Source organism: Acanthochromis polyacanthus, chromosome 2 (genome assembly GCF_021347895.1).
Source record: "Acanthochromis polyacanthus isolate Apoly-LR-REF ecotype Palm Island chromosome 2, KAUST_Apoly_ChrSc, whole genome shotgun sequence".
Taxonomy (NCBI): Eukaryota; Metazoa; Chordata; class Actinopteri; family Pomacentridae; genus Acanthochromis; species Acanthochromis polyacanthus.
The window spans coordinates 15470362-15495808 of NC_067114.1; the positions used below are offsets into that span (position 1 = coordinate 15470362).

The 25447-nt window shown below is 39.3% G+C and overlaps 1 protein-coding gene across 1 annotated transcript in view; it reads right to left on the reverse strand.

Annotated features, from left to right (window-relative positions):
- The window catches only part of LOC110949783 (CUB and sushi domain-containing protein 1), a 329068-nt gene that overhangs the window by 90688 nt on the left and 212933 nt on the right, over window positions 1-25447 (reverse strand). Inside the window, 6 exon segments of the mRNA XM_051944856.1 lie at window positions 9648-9842; window positions 11535-11722; window positions 15006-15144; window positions 17245-17436; window positions 19610-19821; window positions 20322-20448. Coding sequence (XP_051800816.1) covers window positions 9648-9842; window positions 11535-11722; window positions 15006-15144; window positions 17245-17436; window positions 19610-19821; window positions 20322-20448 — 1053 coding nt within the window.

A 25447-nucleotide genomic window follows, 5' to 3' on the forward strand; every position in this document is an offset into this window, starting at 1 on the left:
CATTGTTCCACTTAAATAAGCCTGCAGGATACAAAGACAAAACAACACATGCAGACACACACACACACAAATTTGTGTCCTATCACTGGATTTTAGCTACTGTTGTAGAACTATGGTAACAATACAACACGTAACATTTTTGGCATTGCTACCCACACAGTTTCATCCACTTTCTTGCTTCAGTTATTCAGAGACATCATGTTGCAATGAAGCATTCACATTTTAATCGTATCTCTTTTTCATTTTTTTTTTTTGTAATTTGCTGCTGGGAGCTCTGCCCATTGCACTCAAAGCTGGCGAGCATATCACTCCCCTAATCTGTTATTCTTATGTATTTTTCCAAAAAGAAGAAAAAACTATCCAACTAAGTACATTTGGCTTAAAAGTTGTTTAGTTTAGCAGAAAATTCATGTCCCCAAATATGATTTGGACCCTTGTGACTCCATGGCTTTGTTATATAATTTGGAAATATAGTGCTTTTGATTTCTATCTGTGCAGGCATATTTGTTTGCGAGTAGACAAATTATATTCACAAAGGTACCATGGGTTGGGATTTTTGTTATGAACCCTTCTTACTTAACTCCCTGTTTAATTTAGAAAACATTTTACCTGATGTATCCAGCTCTAATTGTTAGTCTAATTGTGTCATTATTCAATTAGTCCCTTCACAGACGTACCTCCAGCGCTCTACCATCTATCTGCCAAATTGTCTTTCTGCTCCCTGTAGACCAGGTTTTTCAGTGATTTCTTGTGTTGCTCTGTTTCCAGTGTATTTCCTGGTGTATGACCTTTTGACTGTTTTCCTGGATTTTTGCCTGTTTTCCTAAAGACAAGAGGTAAAAGTATACTTTTTAGACTGCTCCCAGTCTCTCTTGTTTACTGTGTTGGTGGATATCTGCATCTGTGTTTTTGTGTTTTAGCCTGTTCTTAGTTTTTGACCTTTTGTCTGCACCACATCTGCTTTGCTGAATGTCTTCACAAGAATGACCTCATGCGTGTTTTTAAAGTTTTGGAAGGTGGACTTCAACCTGCCTCTGGAGTCCTGTGTCACGGTAAACATCACACTACAGATCCAGCTCGCAGAGCATAGAAAAAGGCTTATTTTTACATTTGTTATCTTATAATTCTTTGTAAGGAATTAATTGAATGTATTTCAAAAGAGAAGTGAGGTTTCTGCTTGCCAGGTGGCAGACTGTGGGTGGCTAAAGGGAAAAAAAAAAACTTTTACCTGTAAGCAACCAAATCCCATGGCAATTTAAAGCATATTACAGTAATATTTGGTCTACATGAATCACATTAGTCCCTTTCCAGTCACTGATTTAACCTGTAAAAACTCATTAAAGTTTCATATTTGAAAGTTTTTTCACTGAAAGTAAACTAATCATGCCTCAACAAGGTTTAGGAATAACTCTACACAGTATTGTTTCCTCTAGAACGGGTACTACTATGGTGTCCCTGTCTCACTCTCGCTGCAGCTTGAGCACACCAGCTCACCTGTGACTCTGGTCAAACACTGTAAAACTACTCCACACTACATAATGTCAAGTTAGAATATTGGAGTATTTCAGTCATAAGTGTCCAGTGGAAATCCAATTTTGAAGTAGAATAATAATATTGAAAGCCCCACCCTGCAAGTTGACTGCATTAGCTACTTAAGATTCCTGTGTAAAAAAAATCCCATCTATCTGCTGGTATGTGTCCACAGGGGCGCTTTTTCTCTAATGGAACTGTTCCACATCTCAACATCGCCCACTTAGTAGGTGTGCACTGGCGGGCCAGGAGGTGGCCACATGGCCTTCAGTCCAGGAGAAGCATCGGACTAACATGGCGGCTCGGCTGCAAACATTCTCTTTTATTACAAAAACGGTTCAGTAAAAAATGATTTATGAAAGCATTTGAGTCAAGAAATATACTCTGCAGTTGCTGAATCTGTCCTCATTTTAGTTCAACAATAGCTAATTTAGACAATGCATGAAAATTTCATGAGGCGTCAGATCTCCACTCCCAGTACCAAATTTGCATAAGGTAGAAGTTAAGTCTACTTCATGCAAATGAATTTTGACGTGCCGCAATGCAACCAGCCTGCAACACAATGCCTTTCCCATAGACAATGAGTAAGATGCGTGAAATTGACGGATCCTGTGGACACACACCATGAGTCTGTGCTTTCAAGACGGACATCAGTAAACTGCAGTTTCAGAGAAACTCAACCATGGCCATGACTGCTTATTTTACTCATAACGTGTCTTTCAGCATATAAATAACACCATTAGTAAGGTGAAAAAAACTTTGACTTCCACCGGAGGGGGGTCTTTAAAAACTTGAATAACAACGTGGGAAAGTAGCAGCACATGTTTCTCTACAACCAAGACAGAAGTTCTACTGCACCCTCTTCAGAGTAGTTAATTCCTCTTGACAATAACCCAGCAGGATAAAAACTTCAGCGACTGAATTTATGCGGTGCTGAGCGAGAGCACAGTGTGGGATTTCCTGTATCAGCGTAATGCAATTTCAAAAAGCCTATTAATCCATACTACGAATGCACAACCCAAGAGAAACAGACCTAACAGTAGCTTGATCCATCTTCAGTACCCCCAAGAGAGTTAAAAGCTCAGTGCAAACAGGATGTGTGCACATTTATAGTGCAGGTTAGACCACCAGAGGTCAATGGCATTTGTGCAAGTGTGTCTGAATGTGTGTATGTGTGTGGAGAAAACAATGGCAACAAGCACATCTGTCAATGTCATCTTCCCCAACACACACCGCCACCCTCGCTGTGTGCTCTTATCAATTCTTTCCGCACCTTATCTGGCCTTTACTCTTCTTGACTTGTTTTGGTTGCTATAGTGTGCACCTCTAGGTCTCAGTCCCAGTGTCCACCTATGGTATCAGCTGTGATCCCTAACAGACCGTAATTATCATCACCTCTGTGGTCGCTGAAAATGTGAGAGCATGTGGGTGCAAAGGTTGAAAGTGCTGTATGAGAAATGGGACAGCACTTTATGAATTAATATGCTGCCCGGGTCAGAGGTCTGTCTGTGGCGCTGAGATGTGACGATGTGATTTTATGGGCAGTTTCATAAAACTGACGCTTGTTCATGTTTAAAATATGGTGTGATATTAACCTAAACGTTCTTAGTTGTTAGCTCCGTCCATGTTTTTTTTTTTCTTTCTTTTTCTTTTTTTTTCCTTTTGGAGGATTTTGAGCATCCCCTTGAAGATCCCCTTAAGGGTAATTCCCTCAAGCAAAGACTTCAGCATCTCAGTCTTGTGGAAACTGTGTATAAAGGGCTCAAAAAGTCCACTTGAGAGCCCTCAAGCACTTTCCGATTTCACAGTGGGACAGCCCTGAGCCCCTGAGGACTTATCTGTAACATATGTCAAATTCTATGAGACCGTGAGTGTGGACATTAAGACTGGGCCCATATTCTCAGCTAAAGCTTGCTCGGTAAAACCGATTTACATGCCAAGAAGAAAAAAATACAGCAAAACTTTGTTTCTACTTCTTTGCTCGACAGTTGCACTCCCACCCACTCATCCTCCTCCTTCCCGGTCTTATCCCTCTCTACTTTCTTCCTGTTTCCTAAAGCGTCATAGTAATCACCCTGATTCTTTTGTTTCTTCCTGAACCTGCGCACTGATATTGATTGATATTTTTTGCATTGGTTTTTGTTGTGCTGTTGCATTCAAACCCTCAGGTCTAGAGGTCTTGTCTTGATCTACCCACAATCCCCCAGTGGTGCTGCTCTAGGCTCAGGTGTCAGCCTTATCAAAAGCCTTCACACACATGTGCTTTGATCACTCACACCCTCTCTCTCTCTCATACACAGACACAGATACAAATAAATGCAAAAAATGCGATGCAAGTCACTCTCTTTCTCTCACACATCCATGCGCTTTGATCATCCCCACACACACACACACACACACACACACACACACACACACACACACACACACACACACACACACACACACACACACACACACACACACACACACACACACACACACACACACACACACACACACACACACACACACACACACACACACACACACACAGCACTTTTTGTAGTCCTACCTCTCACTGTCTGCGTCTCATTTTCCTTTTCCTCTCGCAGAAACGCACACACACAGCAGGGCTTAAAGTGGCAGTAAGAGTGCAGGGAAAGATTTCTGAAATGTCCTAAACTTTGAAAGTTATGTTGCAGTTCTTCTAGGAGTTTTCTAGAAACTAACTCACTATAGAACCCATTTATTTTCATCATGAAACACAATGAGAACAAAATTGAAGAAGAAAATTGAGGAAAACAGTAAAATGAATTACTGCAATATGTTTATGCGCAGGCTTTTTTTTTTTCCATAGAAATTGCACCGTGAGTAAGATTTAAAACTTTACAACTGCTATTTATAACACCTCCCACCATTTTCTGGATTTAGTGTGTGTCCGTGTACTTGGGTACAAAGGGGCTACAAACATGAACGATCTGTATGCAGGAGCAGATTGAGCATTTCCTACTTGAGCAGCCAGACTGCTCATGTTTCACCTTGAAGTTTTACACATGAAAACGTACTTTTGTGAATAACGTTTCCATATGGTATTTTACAGCCTGTGGATGCAACTTGCAATGTGTTCTGGCCCAAGACTGAAAAGAGTCAACAAGTATGTCCTCTGCACACCAGCAGGATTGGCAGAAAACGAAATCCTAAATCTCAGATGTACCTAAACCAGTCAGCCTAAACAAATACAAGCTGGGTAAAACACACTGAGGTAGGGCAGAACTACCAGTACTCTAACAATTCACATGGCAAAATCTGTAAAATGCACCTAAATACAACACTAATTGTACCTCACACTCAAAAGAGGCTCAAAAAGGAAACCTGTTTTCATGCCCTTATTGATTTTGGTTATTTCCTCTCTTCCATATATTTTGATTAAACCCTACCAGAAATGTTAGGATTATGCCACAAGAAGGCTTTTAATGTTACATAAATATAAAGGAGGTGTTGATTGTCATGAAAGGGCCCCTGTAGAGTTTTCTTGTAAACACATACACGTTTCTTTATACTCTATGTTCACTAACAAAGAGCAGTATCTTGTGTATCCTTGAGGTCTAACAAACATGTTGGCCTTTCCTTCTTTATAAATAATTTGGAAAACAGATTTTAAAAGCGCTTTCAGTTCATCACTGTTTATAGTCATGTTCACGAGCTTGCAGTCTTTGTCTTCAGTGCCTCTAATTGTATACTGCTGCATATTTTGGCAAGTTACCACATTTTCAGTAAAATTGTGCAACATCATTGGTTAGACAGTATCACATCACCTGTGTGTTGTGTGCTAGGTGCGCAAATTAAAGAAAACTGGGACCCACTTAGAATTAAACTCCATAGAAAACTGTTATGGGTAGCAAAACAGCAAGTAAAGTTCATCAGAAATAAGTAGAGTATTGTGAGTATATCTTTGTTGTTACACTGAGGAGTTAGTGGTGTGAAATTATTTCATTGTGATGATGGAAATGAAGCATTTTACAACTTCCCTGACCTACTGTAGCTCACAATGAAGCAACAGAAATCCTCAAAATACACAAGCGCATCCTCTGTAGCCACTGTTCCTTGAGTCAAAAGTGCAGTTTCAGATTGAAGAAAATGATTTCAGTCTGGTTAATCAAATAATATAATTCCAGATTACGAATAAGACATACAAACCTTCTTTTGGTCTTCATTATCAGAACATTAGGCCATAGTGTTATGAGCAAACAGCAAAAATCACAAATAAACACACACTCAGAAAATGAAAATACTGATATTTAAACATTTATAGTGAATTATAAAAGGGAAGTTCAGTGTATCAGTGTTTCTAGGTAAAGAAAAGCATGTGTGCCTTTGAATGTAAGTGGAAAAAGAATATGACTCCTGTGTTTTAATGACCAGTCAGACCTCATTTGGCAGCAGTAACCTCAAACTGTGTTTCTGGACCAGCAGTTCAGGAGGAAATTCTTCCTCACAGAACTATTTCAACTCAACCATATTCTTAGGATGTCTAGTGTCAGTGCCTCTATGTGGACGTAATTCCACAGTATATCTATCGGGTTAAGGTCTGGGCTCTAAGTGTGTCCCTGAAAAGGGCAGATTTTCTTTGTTTGACATCATTCTGTAGTCCATTTACTTCTATATTTAAGGTCATTGTGTTGCTGCATTGCTCAGCTTCTACAGAGCTTCAGCTGGCAAACAGCCACTCTGACATTAACCTGCAAGATTTCTTGATAAACCTGGGCGTTCATTTCCTCCTCGGTGATTTTTAGCTTTCCAGGACCAGCAGTGGCAAAGCAGCCCCAGATTATGATGCTTCCTCCACCGTGCTTTGACTGCCATACAGTATGTAGTGTTGCATGTTTTTCCCAATCGAGTTAACGTTAGTTTCATCAATCCTCAATAAACAAAAAAGCAAACTATTTTTCTGTGAACTCCATTTCTTTTAGTTCCTGAGTCAAATTTGTTTTATTATCTCGTTAGTTACAACGAATTGTGTTTGTCTGACCACATGCTATGACAAAAATACACAAACCTCCAAAAATAACACAATTTCTGAAGGGTTCACTTACTTTTTCATGGCTCTATGCTGTACTGTATTTGGTGTGCCTGTACATGTGCATGTGTGTGTATTTGTGTGTGTGTGCATGCGTGAACACTGCCTCTAGGCGGCACTCTATAATAGCTATGTCTCTCTCTCTGTCTCTCTCTCACTTTACCTCTCTGTGTCTCTTTTCCTCTCTCTCTCTCTCTCTCTCTCTCTCTCTCACACACACACACACGCATGCACATACACACATACACACACAACCCTATCAACAGTCACGGAGAATTCCTTCTTTCTCACACCAGCTCTTAGTTACCATGGAAACCAATAAAAGAGCGGTTTGAGATGGGAGGTGTTTGTGTGTGTGCATGTGTGTGTGTGTGTGAGAGAGAGAGAGAAGAGGGGGGGGGTAGGAGAGCAAGAAGGGGTGAGAGAGCTAGAAAGAAACAGTAAGAGAAAAATATAGAGTAAATCAGACACAGACAGAGAAGGTGGGAGGAAGGTAAAATAAGAGAGAGAGGGGAAGAGGATGAAAAAAATCAGAAAGAGAGAGAAATAGGTGAGTGAGAAGTTACAGAGAAAGGGAAAAGGGAAGGAGGAGAAAGAGGAACGTGCGAGAGGGGATGAAAGGGAGGAAGAGAGGAGACGGAGGGAGTGTAAGTGGAGATGTATTATTTAAAGAGGTCTCACCCTGTCTAATGAGTTTGGTCTAAAAGCCCTAGGAGCTGCCCAAAGATAGAGACAGACAGAGAAACCTCCCTAACTATGTGGTGAGAAAATTCAATGTGCAATAAGAGTCGAGGGAATAAAAGAGCAAGATCACTGGGTAGGACTGGATTCAGTTAAATTCTTCTGCTTTGACTGTATGAATGGTCTTACAGTGTCAGTGACAGCAATCTCCGCAGATCTATCCGTGTATTTGGATCACTGAAAGGACAGGAACAAAACCAAAGATCTGTCTAGCTGAGGAAACCAATAAACAACAACTGCACCAATGAAGTGCATGACTAATACTGTTGAAAGTTGGGTCAAATAAGAGCTACAAAAAAAAAGCCAAAAATATAAAGTGAAATTGCTGATTTTCAACATGTTTTCCAGTCTGTATATGAGCATAGTAGCCTGGTACAATTCTCTTTTCCCAGCAATGATAGGATAACAAAATACATGGATAATTGTGATGTTAGTCCGTGTGTTAAAATTATAATGGCCTTGTATTATTTTTTTAACAGCAGTATCAACCTGGGAGGAGCAGATGTTACGGAAAAATCGTATCAAAATCAATTAGAGCATAAAGACAAGAATCAGTTGCCTGATAAAGTGCGAGACTTTCAAAGCCGCAGATCAGTTCTTATTTGATAAAAGACAATTAAGCGACCTTCATTAATAGCCCTCAAATGTGACTAAAATGTCAATACTTGGCTCCTAATCATAAACATAATACTGTGCTGGAAGATATCGAAATATTTGACTGAATCAAATTCAGACACCCTTCTTTCTTGATTAGCACACAGCAAGTTTACAGAAAAAGTTACCAAAAATTCATTTACCTGAAACCATTCAAGGAAGGCAGGAAGTGACTTAATAAATGATTAAAGAACCAGTGGATTACTCGTCAGACCAAAGAACTATTTTCAGTTAAATTATGCCTTAATAGGTTGGCTAACTGATGCCATAATTGGCTTCCTGTTTGCTTATCTGGGAGGTCAACTAGTAAAGTGATTGACTGGAAACACTATAAAATAATGTCTACAATTCTATAATTTCATTTAGCAGACGCTTTTGTCCAAAGCGACGTACAACACAAGCAAGAATTCAGACATAAGGAAAAACCTGTAGTAAGTGCAAAAAGTGCTTCAAGTGCGATTGGTCAAAGGTGTTGCCATCAAGTTGCAGAAGAAGTGCCACCCCCCCCCCCCCCCCATTTTTTATTTTTTCAACTTTGTCAGTGCTAAATGTGTTGATATAGTCAAGAACTATAGTGAAGCAACATTAACAATATTTGAGTAAATCTATTCAGCTCTCAAAATGTAAAAAAGAAGACAGAGTGATGCTGTTTTACTTTGATAGGGATTTGTCTTTTCTTGTTCTATGCTGCTGAACAGTAAATTACAGCATCTTCAAAACAACAGCTGGACAGTGAAGAGCAGCAGAGAATTTTCCAGGTTCCACTTTGGTTGAGTAAGTGCAACACATTTACATGTGATAAGTAGCAGTACTATCTTGAAATGAACTAGATGAATGAGAACATGAGATAAAATGAATTGATGAGCTCTTTTTTTTCTTGCTGTCTATTATTCGGTGCTGTTCTAAAATAGCTACTCAGAGTGCAATTATCCGATCTTTATTCTCTCCCACCACCACCAGCCCCCAGCCCATCCCTCCTCACTGTCTCTCAGACATTATTAAACGGAGCTTTCACAGGAGCCTTTTTTCAAAGTGTTGGGAGCTATAAGTAAGTGTGCGTTGTCCATGTGTGCGTGTGGATTTTAAAATTCCTTCCCTGTCCTACTGCCTTGCCTTCTGCCTTATCTGAATTTTTCTTACCCACATGGCACTGGGTCAGGTCTCTGCCACTTTAGAGAACACACTTTCTCTCTCTCACACACACACACACACACACATGCAGATGCTGTGGATGGCACTTTGGCAGGTGTCACCGCATTGCCTCTCTGAGCTGTCAATCAAATAGACGGCTCAGCCTCCAATCACTGACACACACACTCACACACACACACACACACAGTTGTTGGTCTTGGACCAGTAAGTCTCACATTTAGGCAGGTTTTCAACAAATCACTTACAAATTTGCATGATAGCGTTTCCTTCCTAAATGGAGTTCCATGGTAACCCCACAGGTATTGGGCATGACTTGTAATTTACCATCACTGAGAAGCTGACATTATAGAGGAAGACTGGAAAAAGGGGGAGAAAAATGGGGAATGGCGAGCTCCCCATGTGGAACCAAACTGAGGGCATTGCAGTTAAATTGTATGCAGCTTAACCATTCAGGTTTAAATGCTCAGCTCTGACAGTAACACTACTGTACTCCTTGATGTATTTCCCCTACCTTTACATGACGGCAGCGCCTTGTCCCACACCGGCTTCCCATCATGCCCCATGACACAGGTGATGGTATCCCCGCCCACTGTTGTGTAGCCGTGGTGACAGCTGTAGGAGACCTGAGAGCCCAGTTTGTAGTCGTAGCCCGTCCGACTGGCGTTCATAATGTTGCCAGGGTCAAAACAAGCTTCTCTTGGTTTTTCTGGGGAGAACGGAGAGTGTTCGTGTCACAATGTAATAAGAATAGCCAAACTGAATTGGAATATTACTTTAAAAAATGAACACAATTTTTCATTATCTATTCATTTGTCAATTTCATGAGGCCTCACATTAGTACAAAGCAGTGCACCACAGCCTCCCATGTGGTGCAGAAAAGACACTAACAATTTGCATGGTGGTACTGATTATAAATTCACACATTAATTTTCATTGGGATTTAAATATATCAGTCACGGTGGCACATTTCTAAAACATGCTAGATGATTTATGCAGCCCAATAAAGGACATTTAATTTAAATATTTGCTAAAATCTGTTGAACCCCAATGAACTTAATATTGAATTTCCAATATTAGACTGTCAGACACGTATTTTGCCCCTTTGGAAGAAAAAGAAAGTGATAAGGGTAGAAGCAGAGTCAGAAGAAGAAAGACCAATAAAAGACTAAATCAGTGAAAATATGAGGAGTCAATCATGGTCAAAAACTGTCTTGGATCTTTATGACTTTGGCGTTAGGCCAGCTTGTTTGCTTGTCTGTGATCACCCAATAAGAATGAGATATTGGGCTTGCCAAAGGGAAACAGACAGACAGAGAGAAAGAGAGGAAGTTGGAGGGTAAGATAGAAGTGAAACAGGGAGATGATTAAGGCTGTATTTTAATTAGAGAGATGGCAGATGAAAGGTAGTGAATAATGACAAAAGTACAGAGGTGTGAGGTGGTGTGGGGAGACAGACAACAGAAAAGGAGATAATCTTTTTTTAATTAGAGATAAATGAGGTGAGAGAAACAAGAGGGGGAGAAAAAAAGAGTTTATAAAATTTGACAGAGCAGATCTAGTCTCTCGTCAGTCGAACAACTACAGTGAGTTCCGCGTTGACTATAGCCGTTAAATCACCTCTAGTCAAGCAACGTCTGTAAAACCAGGATGAGTCACAATCTGTGGAAGTAAACAACTCATGGGCTTGACATGGAACAGCATGCCCTTTCAGCTGAAAAAGACTTCTGATGTAAGGAGGAAATTAATAGGAGTAGGCAGATTAAAATATTATCCAGTGTGTACTGCAGACACTCCTGCTTTGACACATTTAATCACTACACTAAATAAACACAAAACTTAGTGACAATAATTGCTTTTTATTTTTTCTGCAGAAAAACTTGAAAACAGTCAGGAAGTATTTTATTTGCTAGAAATGTAACACAGCATTGATTTGTCTTGATAAATAAGCCCAATAATGTGTCAAGATGATGTGACATATTATTGTAGCTTTTCACTTAATTAGGTCTATAGCGTGATTAGGCTAAACGTGATTATTACTGATAACTACTGCTGCTACTTTATTAATGTCTGTACTATCACCATCTACTACCTACACTACAAATACTCCACTATTATGATGACACTATTACTACTAACCCTATATCACTCCTATTACAACCAGTACCACTAATGTAGTACTTCTGTTACTGTATTACCACTATTATCTTTATTAGCATTACTTGTCTGCTGCTGCTTCTACGAGCCCCACTGTGTACTTTGTATAATCACAACTGATCGATACTTCACAGTTTAGACAGTTTTAACATTTTCTGGCAAATTTCTATGAAGATTTGTAGCTTCAATGTGGCCTTGTTGCAAAATCTACATGTCACGACTCAAGGTTTTTGGGTTCAATTACCTCTGTATTCGATGGCAAACCCAGACATGCCCAGTGAGGCATCAGATCTGAATGCCAGGAAGAGACTGTTACCGCTGCTCTCTATCCGCTCAGGGGCCTGGTTGCCTTGGAGACTTGCTAGTAGAGGACCATTAGAGTCTTCTCCCTCATAGATGTGCAGGAAGTCGTAACTTGGTTCCATGTTGAAACTGGGGTAAAGAAAAAAAAAAACAACAACACACACAAACAAGCAGAGAAACTAAGATTTAGGGATCTAACAAGATTGAGTCTGCTGTTTGTTTGCAGTGTTTGTAGTTTCAAGTATGTGTGTGTGTGTGTGTGTTTATTTATGTTCAGATTCTCCAATTAATTCAATGGCACGAGCCTCAAATCAAATACCTGCTTCCTTTGATGAATGGCAATTACTTTGTGTTATCTCTCCTTTAATCATCTGCCAATCTTTTTAATTTCATTTTGACACATTTGACATGGGTTTTTTTTGGACGCAATGAAGTGTTTGTTGTTTTCTTTGTGTTCGTCTTCAATATAAAACAATGATATATCACAAAAAAAACTATTTTTATGATATTTGAGAGCAAACAAGAATGTGTGCGCCGTGGTGAAACCAGTTACACAGTCATCTTATTTTGAAAAGCAACATGGTGTGTTTTGATCTTTATATCCTCAACATACATGTGCATGTGTTCATGTGTAAAACTTTGTTCCCTCTGACAGCTTGTCCTCATCTCTCTGTACATATATAAAAACATCTGATCCTCATGAGGATAAAACTATGCGTGTACAAACACACACACAGATATATAAACACCTTTGTCTTAGTTTGCTTTCAGAGTGTGCATTAGCTCAGTCTCCCACCTGTCTTGCCAAACCATCCTACTTTGGTGGCTGGCTAGAGTTAAATGTGTGTATGTGGGTGTGAGAGAGTGTGTTTGCACCATCCTGTCAGAAGAAATAAAGATAAAGAAGTAGCGAGACAGAGGGAGATGTACTGTGTAAGTTTAAATGTATTTAAAACTAGCAGGAAAGTACTGAAGGGAAATCTCTGAGCACTAGATTTACTATAGAGCAACATTTGTAATTTATCACCAAATACACAAAAAGTACTGCATTAATGCCACAAGCACTGACTTAAGGTAATACACAGTTCTGCAGAGAGCAGTAACTGTTTCTGGTGGTAATGCGCCACACGATGCAGCCAAAAGGCCACACATTTTGCTTGCAACGGTTCTGTTAAGCCTTTAGAATACACACATTTTTTGCAGGAAACGTAAAATCAAAACCACCAAGGTTTTTGACATTTGTCTAGTATATGCACTGAACTCCCTCACTTGTCCCCTTCACTTCAAGACACAAAAGCACCATCATGAATTTCTGAGTTGGGCCAAAAAAGGTGTTATGTACCATTTGTCTCACAACAATATTTGTAATTGGAAGGAACTTGTTTAACATCACCAAAGTTAAAATAAGTGCATAGAATCTCTACGTTTAAGCCCTGTGGTTATATCTGGTGCAGAATGGGCTTAACTGCACCTAAGCCCCCTTTGCACTGACAAAGCATTAGAAGATCCATGCTAATACCTTTTGCATTAGTGATACATTCTGGGTCTGAACGCTAAAGCTACTAAATGTCATAAAAAGAGCATACAGATCTCACTGAGAAGAAACAGGATAGCACCGAAACCTCTAATATGAGAAGAGCAAAACAAGGATATTACAAGACTTGAGACCTGAATGGAAATTAAGAGCAAACAAACAAACTTGAAAAAGTATAACTGTGTTTAAGTAATAAATTACATATTTTGACATCTACTGTAATGTCACAAAACTGTGTATTTTTACACTGAATCTGCATAGGTAGTATGCTTAAAAAACATAATACTTTGGATTATTTTCCAAATGAAGTAACACTTTCAGACCTATAAAGCAAGTGTGACTTGGATGTAGGCCCTCAAACGAAATCATAAAATGAGTTCTGACCTCATTGCATTGTGCTGTGAATATATTCAAAGACTGATCAAGAGAGTTATTAACAGCTGGGTCAAAATGAAATCTATCTCAATATAGTTTATTAAGCAAAACTACAAAGTTAAAATTAAATAAATAATGACAAAGAAATGATACACAACATTCCCAAAACAACCAATATCAATACAACCTAATTAAATGTAAAATAAAACTGTCGCACAGTTACAACAAAAGGGAATTATCTCTCCAGCTGAAAAACATGAAGCCAAAATTGGGTCATTTTTTCTCCTTTGGCAATCTGGAGAAAGTCCGCTTTGCTTTTATCTCTTTTGCTACATTTGAAGCTCAGTCTTCACTTTTGCTTTAGTCACAAGCCCCTAACCACAGTGACTTGTAAAATATTCACCATTGAGGCACAATCAGGACTTGAAGTGTAAATAAACACTGTCCTGTTACCAAAAAACAAAACATGAAAATGGTCAGAAATTCCCTTCACTCATGCATTAATTTTACTTTCAAAACCCAGGCAAGTCTAGTGTGTCTAAGTAGTGCAAGAACTGTATATATGTTTGTGTGATAGAGAGCAAAATAGTCTCTTTTTACATACAGTAAAAACTTCTTGCATCTAAATCTGAGCTCTTCAATGATGGAGATTACCAATAGGTTCACAAGGATTTCAAAGTAAAAGGACAACAAAAAAGTGTCTGTTAAAGGCCATGACAATCAAGAAAAATTCTAATTTTGATTTCTAAAGAGGTCATCTTACCACAAACTAATCACTACACAACTGTAGTTACTCAGAAGTGGATTCCACTTTTTAGACAAGTGGAATGACTTTCAGAGCTTGTCCCTACACAGATTGGTTCATTGGGTACCTTAATGATCCCTAACTGCATGGTAATTATTATAAATAGGCCCAGATCCTGAATATACACACCTATACAGACTGTATTTGCTGCAGCGAGTCATGGAGTCTACCCTGAAAAATAAACTTGAACAAACGCATGAGCAAAACCCACAGAGGACAATACATATTTTAATTTCTGCCAGAGGAGAAACATATTTTAGAAATGCTTGTGGGGCAAGTATTTCATTTCATTCCCTAAATCTTTAAGTCTGCATTTTTCATGTTTTCTGAGATATTTGGACAAAATCATTAAAAGTTAATATCATCAGTAAAATCACTGCTTATTGTTTGTTGCAGTTGCATTCTCTCAAAATTAGGTACAAACACATCTCATTGTTGCCCTCTTTTCTTTCTTGTCTTGTGGTGTTCTGATCTTATTAAGTCTTCTGACAACAAAAACTTTATTATCGACCAGACTCTTATGACTGTAGCATTAGCTAAAAACGGGGCAAGCATCATTAATAAAGTGTCAGGGGTGTTTCTGCAGCCAAAGCTAAGCTCCATTTGTATTATAAAGCTCAGAGACATTCTTACACGTAAGCAAGAAGGTAAGCAGTATTTGTAGATACAGCACCGTGTTTTAAATTTAGGTGGCCTACCTTTTGAAGATGAGAGCAATGACAAAGTCGGGGTTGACTCTGATTCTCCAGTCGCACTCTTTCCCAGGGGGGTAAGGCTGGGGGTAGTTAGGAGACAGAATGACTCCAGAAGGGCCGCTGACGTTACCACCGCAGGTCGCTGGAGAGAGACAAACAGCGTGAGGAAGAGCGTGAGAAAGATGATTACACAGCATTAGGCTCGGGGTTATTTGGACAGAGAATCACCCCTGATTGACCGCTCATATAACCCCCGGAGGAAGGCAGAGCGGAAGCGAGTTAGTTAGTAATGAGAAGTATGGCAGAGGTTGGTTAGGAGGGAGAGAATTACCCCTAGTGGACTGCTGATATTACCACCACAGGTGGCTGCAGAGGGTAAAAGAGCAAAAGACAGTCTGTGAGATTTAGTTACAGAGTGCAGGGCTGGGGGTAGTTAGGAGAGACAATCACCCCTAGTGGTCCTGTTATCCCACAACAAGCCGGAGAGCAAGAAAGATATATTGGCAAGAGAGATAGAAAGATGCATTCAAGCAGCAATTTGGTGATGTGAAGGAAGAGTTTGAAACATGGAGAGGTGTCTTGGGGGTGGCAGGTGGGTGTGAACGGATTATCAACAGTGAAATAGAGGTAAACAAAGGCATTAACAGTTGCAAATCACTCACAGACAGAGACACGCTTACAGTACGCTCTAGAGTATTGTGTGTGGTGCTGTGCAGGGTTGTGTTCAATCTTGGGGTATTTTGAACACCGGGGATTCACCACCTAAGGTGAAAGTGCAGGAGATGGAGGCACACATGAAGCTAAGTGAAAATGGGGCAATACTAAGCCCTGCATTTTATCTTTGCTTTTGTAAAACGTGGGGTCGTTGGCACAGAGTCAAAGGCAATATCAAGAACGAAGCATAATGTGTTTCACAGCCATGTTTACAAGGCAAACTCTGGTCTCTGTGACTGTGCTAGAGGACGCCTATACAGTGTTGGCTGATAAAGAAAAGAAGAAGGCAACAGAAAAGGAGACTGTGGCATGTAATGGCAAGGTAAAACTCTGTGGTCTGTTGCTGTGAACTGGGGGTGGACTACATGCTACTTGCTACAGGAATTTTCACTGGTTTGTGCACAATGTTTACATACCAGCTTCATCCCAGTGAATGACATCATGTCTCATCCAGGTCATTGGATAATTAAAAATGTAAACTCAACAAGATATGTCATATCCAGAAAAAAACTGACCTGGATGCAGCAGTTAATCAGGGAAAATAAATATAGTGGATCCCAATAAAGGCATATAACTCTGCAGCAGCTGAAATAAACTGGAAAAAAAATGAGCAGAGGAAACTGTAAATATGCTACAGGCTTGTTTCTGACTAACATATCTGAAGTCTGCACCATGAGGAAACTGAAGGGATCTCACTGCATTACAGATTGTATCTTTTGTTGCTAATCCCGCATTTTCTAAATTTAAAAAAAAAAAGCCAGGTTCCAGGTCTTCAAGTCAGTTTTTTTCCATTAGTGAGGAAACAAGAGTGTGAGAAGGAACATAGGAGGGAAATGAAGGAAGGAAAGCACACCTGAAAGACGGAGAGAAAAAAACAAACTGCAGCAGAGTGGTGTGAATGAAGTGTGGAGTGGGATGCAGAAGCTCACTGGGCTATAAGCAGCAGGAGGGCAGGATGGTGGTGATAATAGAGAAAAAGAAAATGCATAAAAGCAGTGGATTTTCAACTGTTCTGATATAGGATTCCAATCATAGCCACCTCCATCATACTGTGATGCTATAGCTCAAGCCCTTTTTCTACAATTCTCCTCCTGACCATATGCTTTATCATCCCAGTTCTGCCTCTGCCACTACTTGTCCATCACAGTCACACAGATGAGAATGGAATTTAGGAGGTTTTGCGACTTCATCTTGAATTTTCTTCTTGGCCACGTCAACAGAGCTCAGTGTGTACGCCAATCACAGCTTCTTTAGCACTTGCCCTGATTCTCCTTGAGCTTAAACACCATACCTCTGGTGTAGAAAATAACGTTTTTATGAGATATGTGGGATACATTCGGAAAAGCAAATAGCGAACAATGGACAGCACCAATAAACTGCAAAATCTTTGTCATATCCGTTCCTCAGCTTTCACTGTGCAGTATGACATAGCCTTTAACCTCATGGTGCCTCACTCAGCAGTGGTCTGGCCATAATCACTTTAACCTCTAGTTTGGCAGTTAGCAATCCACAGAAACTGGACACCTACCTATACATGTAGGAGGATCCGGCTGCCAGTAGAATCTGTTATCCATCCGCACACATGTGATGGTGTCTTGACCCTGCAGCTGGTAGCCTGGATCACACTGGAACGTCATGCTGTCACCTGGCTCCTTACTGTCCCCGTATCGAGAACCATTGACTGGGATGCCTGGGTCATTGCAGGTCGTTGCTGTTGTGGCTGGAGCGCGAGAAAAAGAAAGACGTATGAATATGTCATTCATGTTGGTGTAGAGAGAGTGAGGCATTTAGATAGATGCACTGAAACATGATAGTGCTGTCAGCATTGTTTTGGGAGCAGCAGACAAAGAAGCCCAGGCATACTCTACATGTATGTTACAGAGATTCATTGTGTCAATGACACTAACTAAATTATTGTATTTATTATTTAAAAACAAACAAACGGTGAGTTCCCAAATGGGCAGGGTGAGCAAGAGTTTTTACATGGGTTTCCAGCTACCACTGCCTCTTTCGGTAATAAACTGTAAATAAAATAATAAGAAGAACACCCTGCATATTGCATATTATCCCTTTATTTATTTAATTATACATTCATTTTCCACTGCTGTCTAGACGGTGAGTAATATTCAGTGTTTGTGGTATTTCTATCTCTTATCTACATCAAGAGATCACTAAAAATCAGGGTGAAGAGGTTAAGACAGGAAATCAGAAAAAATAAGAATATTGGCTAATCCAAAACTGCTAAAGAACGGACAAGTCGCTGTTTAAATCCTCATTATACAGCAGACTCAACAATTACTCATGAAGCGTCAGATTCAGTGAAAATGATAGATTAGCAAAAATAATACTTGAATATGTCTGCATTGAAGCTGGCCTCATGAATTGCATCTGCACTGGGGAAATAAATGATCTTTTGTGCCAATAATCCAAGAACTGGTGCACAGCGAAACATAGCAGTATTACATTATGTCTTCAAATTTTTCTAGGAGAAAGTAGTACTTATTTCATCTGGTTAGAGATCAGAGAGGAAGGAGAAAAGATAAAATGACAGAAATTTGTAGAAGCATCTTCCTTAAAATCACTCACTCAATAAATCCACAAACTTTGCTTTAAATAAATGGATGTGGTGGTAAATACCATGTCCACTGCTTTAGTAAATTAGCATGGAGGTAAATATAAGGAGTCATTACCATATTAATAGAAAACCAGTGCTCTGATTAGCATGTTAGTGAGAGCAAATATTTATTGTTTTAAAAATAGGGAGAGTTGAAAAAAGAAAAAAAATGAATGTGAGAGAGATGCAGAGAAAGCAGTGGGTGTAAATATTATGGCTAGGAAATATATATATATATATATATATATATATATATATATGTGTGTGTGTGTGTGTGTGTGTGTGTGTGTGTGTGTGTGTGTGTGTGTGTGTGTCTTAAAATGTGCTGACATTTATGTTTATTGGCATTCGTGCACTGCTGTGCATATAGATGTATATGAACCACAGAGCAAGTGGAGTCACAAGCTTACATAGGAACTGAGTGGATAATAAATGGATAAGCAAAGACGGACAAGTACAAAAATGTGTGCGAGTATGGATCAGCTAATGTGAATAAGTGGTTGTAAAGATAAGGCATTCTTGACTGTCTGTTATATCTCTCTCTACCTTTTCTAACTTGGTGTGCCTCTGATTTGGTGCCACAGTGGATTGAGTCCAAAAGTGGCTCCAGTGGCTCAAATAGCAAAGGCCACCTCCAAAGGGCACAACTATTGCCCAGGTTGCCGAGGGAGAAACAGCAGCAATCATTTGTGTTCACTGAACTGATAAAAGGCAAAACCCATAAAACAAATGGATCCACTTTCCTGATCTATTAAATCTTTCACAGCAAACAGCAAACTACTGTGTCTCAAAGAAATGTTCCATTCCACTGTTAACTAACCTGAGATGAAGCAGTGCTCGCCGTCTTGTTCTCTCCTGTGTGAAAATTGAGACACTAGTCTCCTGTGGGCTCCTTCAGTACTTGGTGTGTCTAGGTCCCAAGGTGAGATATTAAAAGTCTCATTTGATTATTTGGCTAAAGATTTTCCAGAAATCCTCTTAAATGCAGCATTAATGCCAGAATAATTATCTTATAGCCAATATAAATGATTTTCATATAATAACTATGAAACTATATGTGGGATGAGTGCTCAGTTTGTTAATTAGCTAATTTAATAGTTAATTCAGTAATTGGTTTCTCCTCATAAATGGAAATGGGGGAATAAAGTAGGGTAGACCACCCAAATCAGGGATTTAGTAGAATCCTGGTGCATTTTTTAGTTTTCTTCAGTAAATCAGTATTTTCTCTACACTGTGAACTTGAGCTTAATGATTTTGACTGAGAGATAAAGCTACTTACTGGAGAACTGTATCGAAAATCCTTGCTTGCTGATGAAATAATCTGAGTCAAACTGCAGCGTGAGGATGTTGAAAGTCGAGTGGATATCTTCAGGTAAGGCTGGGCCGGACCATTCTTTCAAAAGGATCCCACCGTCTGACGGCCCAGACGGACCGTCCCAGACTCTCAGAATATCGTGGCCGACCTCAGTGTCAAAGACGATGAAGTGGAGGCTGAGAAAACACAAAAATACAGCAGTTTCACCAAAAGTCCTGTCAATAAAAATAAAATGAAGCACATGCTGAGAATAGACAAACCACACGAGCAGGCACAAGTGCACACACATTAAAGTCAGCAGGAGCCAGAATGTGTTGAAAAACACAATGGTGGCATAATGACTAATGTGGAGTACTCTCCAACACAGCAGTGGTGTTGACAGTAAACATTTATCTCTTATTAGTGAATGTATCTAACCTGACAGTGTTTACCTCTACAGACTAGGTAGAGTGAAGGTTGTCATATGGGAGTTGTCCTATATAATGCTGTTGCTGCTATTTCTACTCCTTCTAGCCTGTCTTGGTTAAAACCCAGTAAGCTATTTTGTTTATTTTTTTAAACAGTCATTCAGTTGCCATTTTTTGAAGCATTTTTTGGTTGCTTTCCTGCAATGCAGATAAAAAATACTGCAGCTGATTATGACAGTTATGTGTACGGTCCACTGCTTCATAATTACCTGATAGTCTTTCCTGTATCAGCCTCTATAGTCCAGGTACAGTGGAGGTTGTTGTCATACGGAGCAGGGTATCCCGGAGACAGAATCCGCCCAGACACTGCTCCAGTTATGTGACCTCCACACTCCGCTACAAGGACAGGAGACAAGAGGATGATGATCACTGAAATAAACGGACATAATTTTCCCCTCCTTTTTATTTAGTTTCAAATCGCATTACAAACTCTTTGCCTTAAATCAAACCTTCTCAATAACAAAGAAATCTGGAGAAAAATAGTCATTAAATTACCTTTTAATAAGGTGGCCAAATAAAAAAAAAATGAAGCTTACAAAGTGAAATCAGTTCACCTGAAATGGATTTCTGAATCCAAAGTCTCAAGGATTCTGTTTTGTGTACTACTACAGTTCCTTTTACAATTAGAGGTGTTTTTTCCTCTCAGTTTCTCAGATTCAAAAACTGAGCTGGACAGGGTTCAGATTACATTCTGTCTAATTTGGTGGAGTTGGGTCTTGCTTTAAAGCCATTGTTCTCAGGCCAATATGCCAATCGACCTGATGTCTAAGCCGATCTGAATGCAGCAAAGGCTACTCTGTTTCAGCTCTGATGACGTGGTAGATTATAATTGAAGTCAGAAAAAAAAAGGTATTTACTATGTCAAAAATGTACGACATTAAATGACAATGTAGTTTTTGGGTGGATATGAATTTGTAGCTATAAGCAATTGTGTGAAAATAGAAGCACCAAAGTAGTGTGATCTCTAAAATGCAAATTACTAAAACTATAAGTTCCAGTTAGCCTAACTGTATAAATATGGTTAGAAAATCAGTTCTGAACATAGGAAGTGTCTTGGTTTTGGACCTATGCGTTGTGTCTATCTCCATGTTAGCATCATGGCTCCACATGCAGAAGAATTGGCAGAGGATCTGGAAAAGCAAACTGTGAGTGTTCAGAAAGATGGAAAAGAATACAGCAAGAACCATAACCAACTAAAAATCAGCTTAAACAGTTTCAGCAGTAATCACAAAGTACAGATTGAGCCATTATACCACTAATCAAAGCTGCAGTGGCCATCCTAAAACTGCGCCACAGACATTGCACTGTGTTTGTGCATTTTTGGAGCAAACCCGACCAAGACTTCCACAATTAATGCACAGTCCTGACAGCGGAGCACAGAGATGGGACTGTGGTGACGATATTATGGGGGCTGCATGAGTACAAAACTATTGAGGAGATGGCATTTATAGATGACACAATGAATGTCTGTGGATATACCAAAATACTGGCTGACATGATGACTCCTACTCTGCAGAAGCTTGGCAGAGGAGGTATATTCCAGTGTGATAATGATTTGGAGCACACTGCCAAACTCTTCCAAGATTTTCTAAGGAAGAAAAAATTCTAACTATGATCTAAGCCAAGAATGTTGCCTGACTTGAATCCAATCGAAAACCTTTGGGGTATTTTAAAGAGGAAGTCACAGCAGCAACAGAAAAAAATGGCAGAACGTTTTTCCAGAAATGTCACATCTGTCATGCCAAGGAGGTTTGGGTCTGTCATCAAAACTAAAATTGGACATCTGAAGTGTTAAAAAAGATTTGAATTTCAGGAAAAGTTTTGTTGCATTGAATTTGTCCTGTCGGGCTTGTATTTTTCTAATACAGTAAAACTAAACTGTTAGTTTTTAATTTTACAAAAGAGCAAATACGGTTCAACTTAAACATAATGCAATTATGGTGATACAATTTTGAATCATTTAACATTTAAGTGATATTGTACTCACTTCTGTTGCAAACTGTAATGCTGGCGGAGGAAAAATACAACTGTTAAGTATTTCTACAAGTTATACTACAAATTATTTTCAGAATTAGTTTCTGTGACTTTATTGTTGTATGGCTTCTGCTTTATTTGAATGTGAGGAGTGGCTTTTTAATTGATTGAGTATAATGCTACTGGTGCTCGTCAATCACTTCTACTCATCCTAAGGGGTATTGTGATTGGTGGTGCTCAGATTCTCATTGAGTATTTATTTTTTTTGAAAATTAATTTATGCACTTAGTTTTCCAACAGTTTCAAATCATGCCCAACATTTTGGCCCTGTAAAAACCTATCCTCTTTACAGAACTAGTTTCTTTGTAGCATATTTTCGTCTTTTTTCCAATCCTATTAACGTACCGGTTCGTCTCTATAGGAGGCGGCTTCTCTGCTTTGCAGTAAATTACACTGAGGTGTGAAGGTTGAGTTAAATGAGAATCAGTTAAGAAAGGCTTGAATCACTAAATCAACCTTGAATTATCCAAGCTCTTGCTATACAGTTCAAGGTTGTTGAATAACTTTGATGGCTGTTTTCCCTTAAGGATCTCCCTATAGTGTTCAAAGTTCAAGAAGAAAATACAGTTTCATGCACAAGAGAGAACTGAGTTTTATGTTATTTTTGTGTTGTTTTCAGTTGAGAGAAACGAGGGAGATAGCAGGAAGCAGGGGAAAAGGCTGGGAGCAGATCTGAAATCATCATGGTAGTACAGAGTACACATGGTAGCCCACTGAGCCAGAAGATCACTGCTGATTAGGAAACAGTTTGGTATGGAGAACACTTTACATCTGTTTGTGTAACTGTGCTACAATCTCCAATACCATAACAACCTCCTGCATTACCCTTGGCAGCACAGCACACAAACACACATCCACATGTGAACACAAACACAAAAGGAATAGCACGTAACCACATAATCACACACAAGGCTAGAAACATATTTGAAAACACTTCCACAGTTGTGCAAAGACATGTACACATATGTATGCACACACGCAACTATACGCACATAACTAGTTATTTCAGCCTCTGGTGATTTTGAGCAGAAAAGGATAGGCAACTACTCTGCGATGTTTACGTGTGTAGAGATGGGAGGAGACACAGACACAGAAAGAGAAAAATATGAGTTATTTAGTAAGCCTGCAATGACAACTGCAATTTCCCAAGATACTGTAGAGAAAAAGGAGAGAAAACAGGCACAAATGTATATATATATCTAAAAAAGACAGACAGGTTTACTATATGAAAAGAGGACGACAGAGAGAGAGAGTGGCAGTGTCCCACAGATGTAGACCACCACTCTGTTTGACTCAGTGTGAGAAAAAAAATGAGAAAGATGGTATAGAAACAGCCTGAGGCAAAGATATCTCCTGATCTCCATGCTAATATACACAGATACGGGAGAGAGCCAGACAGACAGGGAAGGAGGCAGAAAGACAAACACTCCAGCAGTCAGACAAAGGAGAACGATACAAAGGTAGCTATAGAGGAGGTTAGCCCAGGGCTCTGCCAGCAAGTATTCTCCTGGTTGCTGCCTTACCTGAAATAAGGCAGCGACAGAGCAGCTACCAATTAATGACTGACTGCAGAGGTACATAAGGATGCACGCGCACACACACACACACACACACACACACACACACACACACACACACACACACACACACACATACACAAATGCACACAGACCAACAGTTGTACTCACATTCAGCCAAAAAATGACATCCTCATTTTCACCCCATAAATACATTCACCACACACATCTATAAACATGAATTCTCTTTAGTTGCCATTAGCAACCACATCAGGCTACATCCCACCTCAGAGAGTTCAGGTGTGCTGGCTGGCTACAAAAACCCAAGGTTTGGCTCTGCAGTAGGGAATTCCAAATTAGCATGTGCCATGACTCCATGTTTATTCAGCAAGGCAGAATTGCATGAATACAGGGAAAATGTTTTAAGTTGTAAAATATGCAAAGCCACAAAATATTTATGGACAAGTAAGAATTATGGACTTTACCAATTGTGAATTTGCTGTAGGGATTACAAAGCTAGCTAGGAACAATACCAATAAACAAATGCTGAGTTCACGCTTCACTGGTGGTTGCTGAATGGAAGGAAGGCATCAGAGTGGCCAACTGCACATGCTGTAGTTAAAAATCACAAAGCAACTTTTGCAAGTTCCTAAGCAACAGTATGACCAACACGGTAAAGCACCTGAAATGTGTGGCATAGTTTCCCCAAAACTAATTAAGAGCTGCCAAGTGCAAACTAAAGTTAAATCTACCCTGTGACAGTTTACCTACCTGAAAATCTGAAAAATATTCAAATGTATTATAGATGTGCCACATGGGAAGGATTTTATTTCGTTTTTGTCATTTTTACGACCTAAAATAACACTTGATATCGAGTGCACAGCAGCAGTCACATGGCGGCTGATTATTACACCATGTTTTCAGGACATTTTCACAAATTACTCTAACATGTTTGTTGTCTTTTAAGTAAAAACTGATACGACTCTGATGCATGACTAGTCAAAAGTTTGGACATATCTTCTCATTCAATGCATTTTATTTATTTGTATTATTTACTACATTGTAGATTAACACTGAAGATTACCACTTTTTTGTTTACAACATAATTTCATGTGTATTCTTTTATAGTTTTGAGATATTCAGTAATAATCTACAATGTACAAAATAATTACATAAAAACCATTAAATGAGAGGGTGTGTCTAAACTGTTGACTGGTAGTGTATGTCTTAATTGTTTTAATGCCTTTTTTTCTAGCATGTTAACATGAGAATGCCGTAAAATATTTTTGTTGTTATGTCAACGAGATTCTCAGCATTTTGATGTTTTAAAAGCAGTGTGCGTAATTGCGTAGTGTTAGAAAGTTTCAAATTTTCACAATTGCAATAAATTGTTATATCTCTTGTCACTCTCTGTGGCTCCGTATTGAAGACTGAGGCAGAATTATCTAAAACCTGACTGCTATTCCCAAAGTAATTTTTTGGCATAATCAGTCATCCCATCCCAGTTGATGTTGGTACACAGTACGCAAGTTCAATAAATTTAAAAAAAAAAAAAAGAAAGTTGAATGTTTCTAGGTGGAAGTATTGCTACTGCTTTGACTAGACTGACAGAAGAGCATTCAGGCAGAGGCAATTAATTATTACAACTTTGGAAAGTAAGACAGGAGGCAGACATTAACTTCGGGTTGTAGAGTTAAGTGCATATTGTCACACTCGACAGGCTGTGTTGTCCAGAATTTCTCTTGAATAATGCGATACCTGTGTTTGTTTCCGTTTCATCCGGA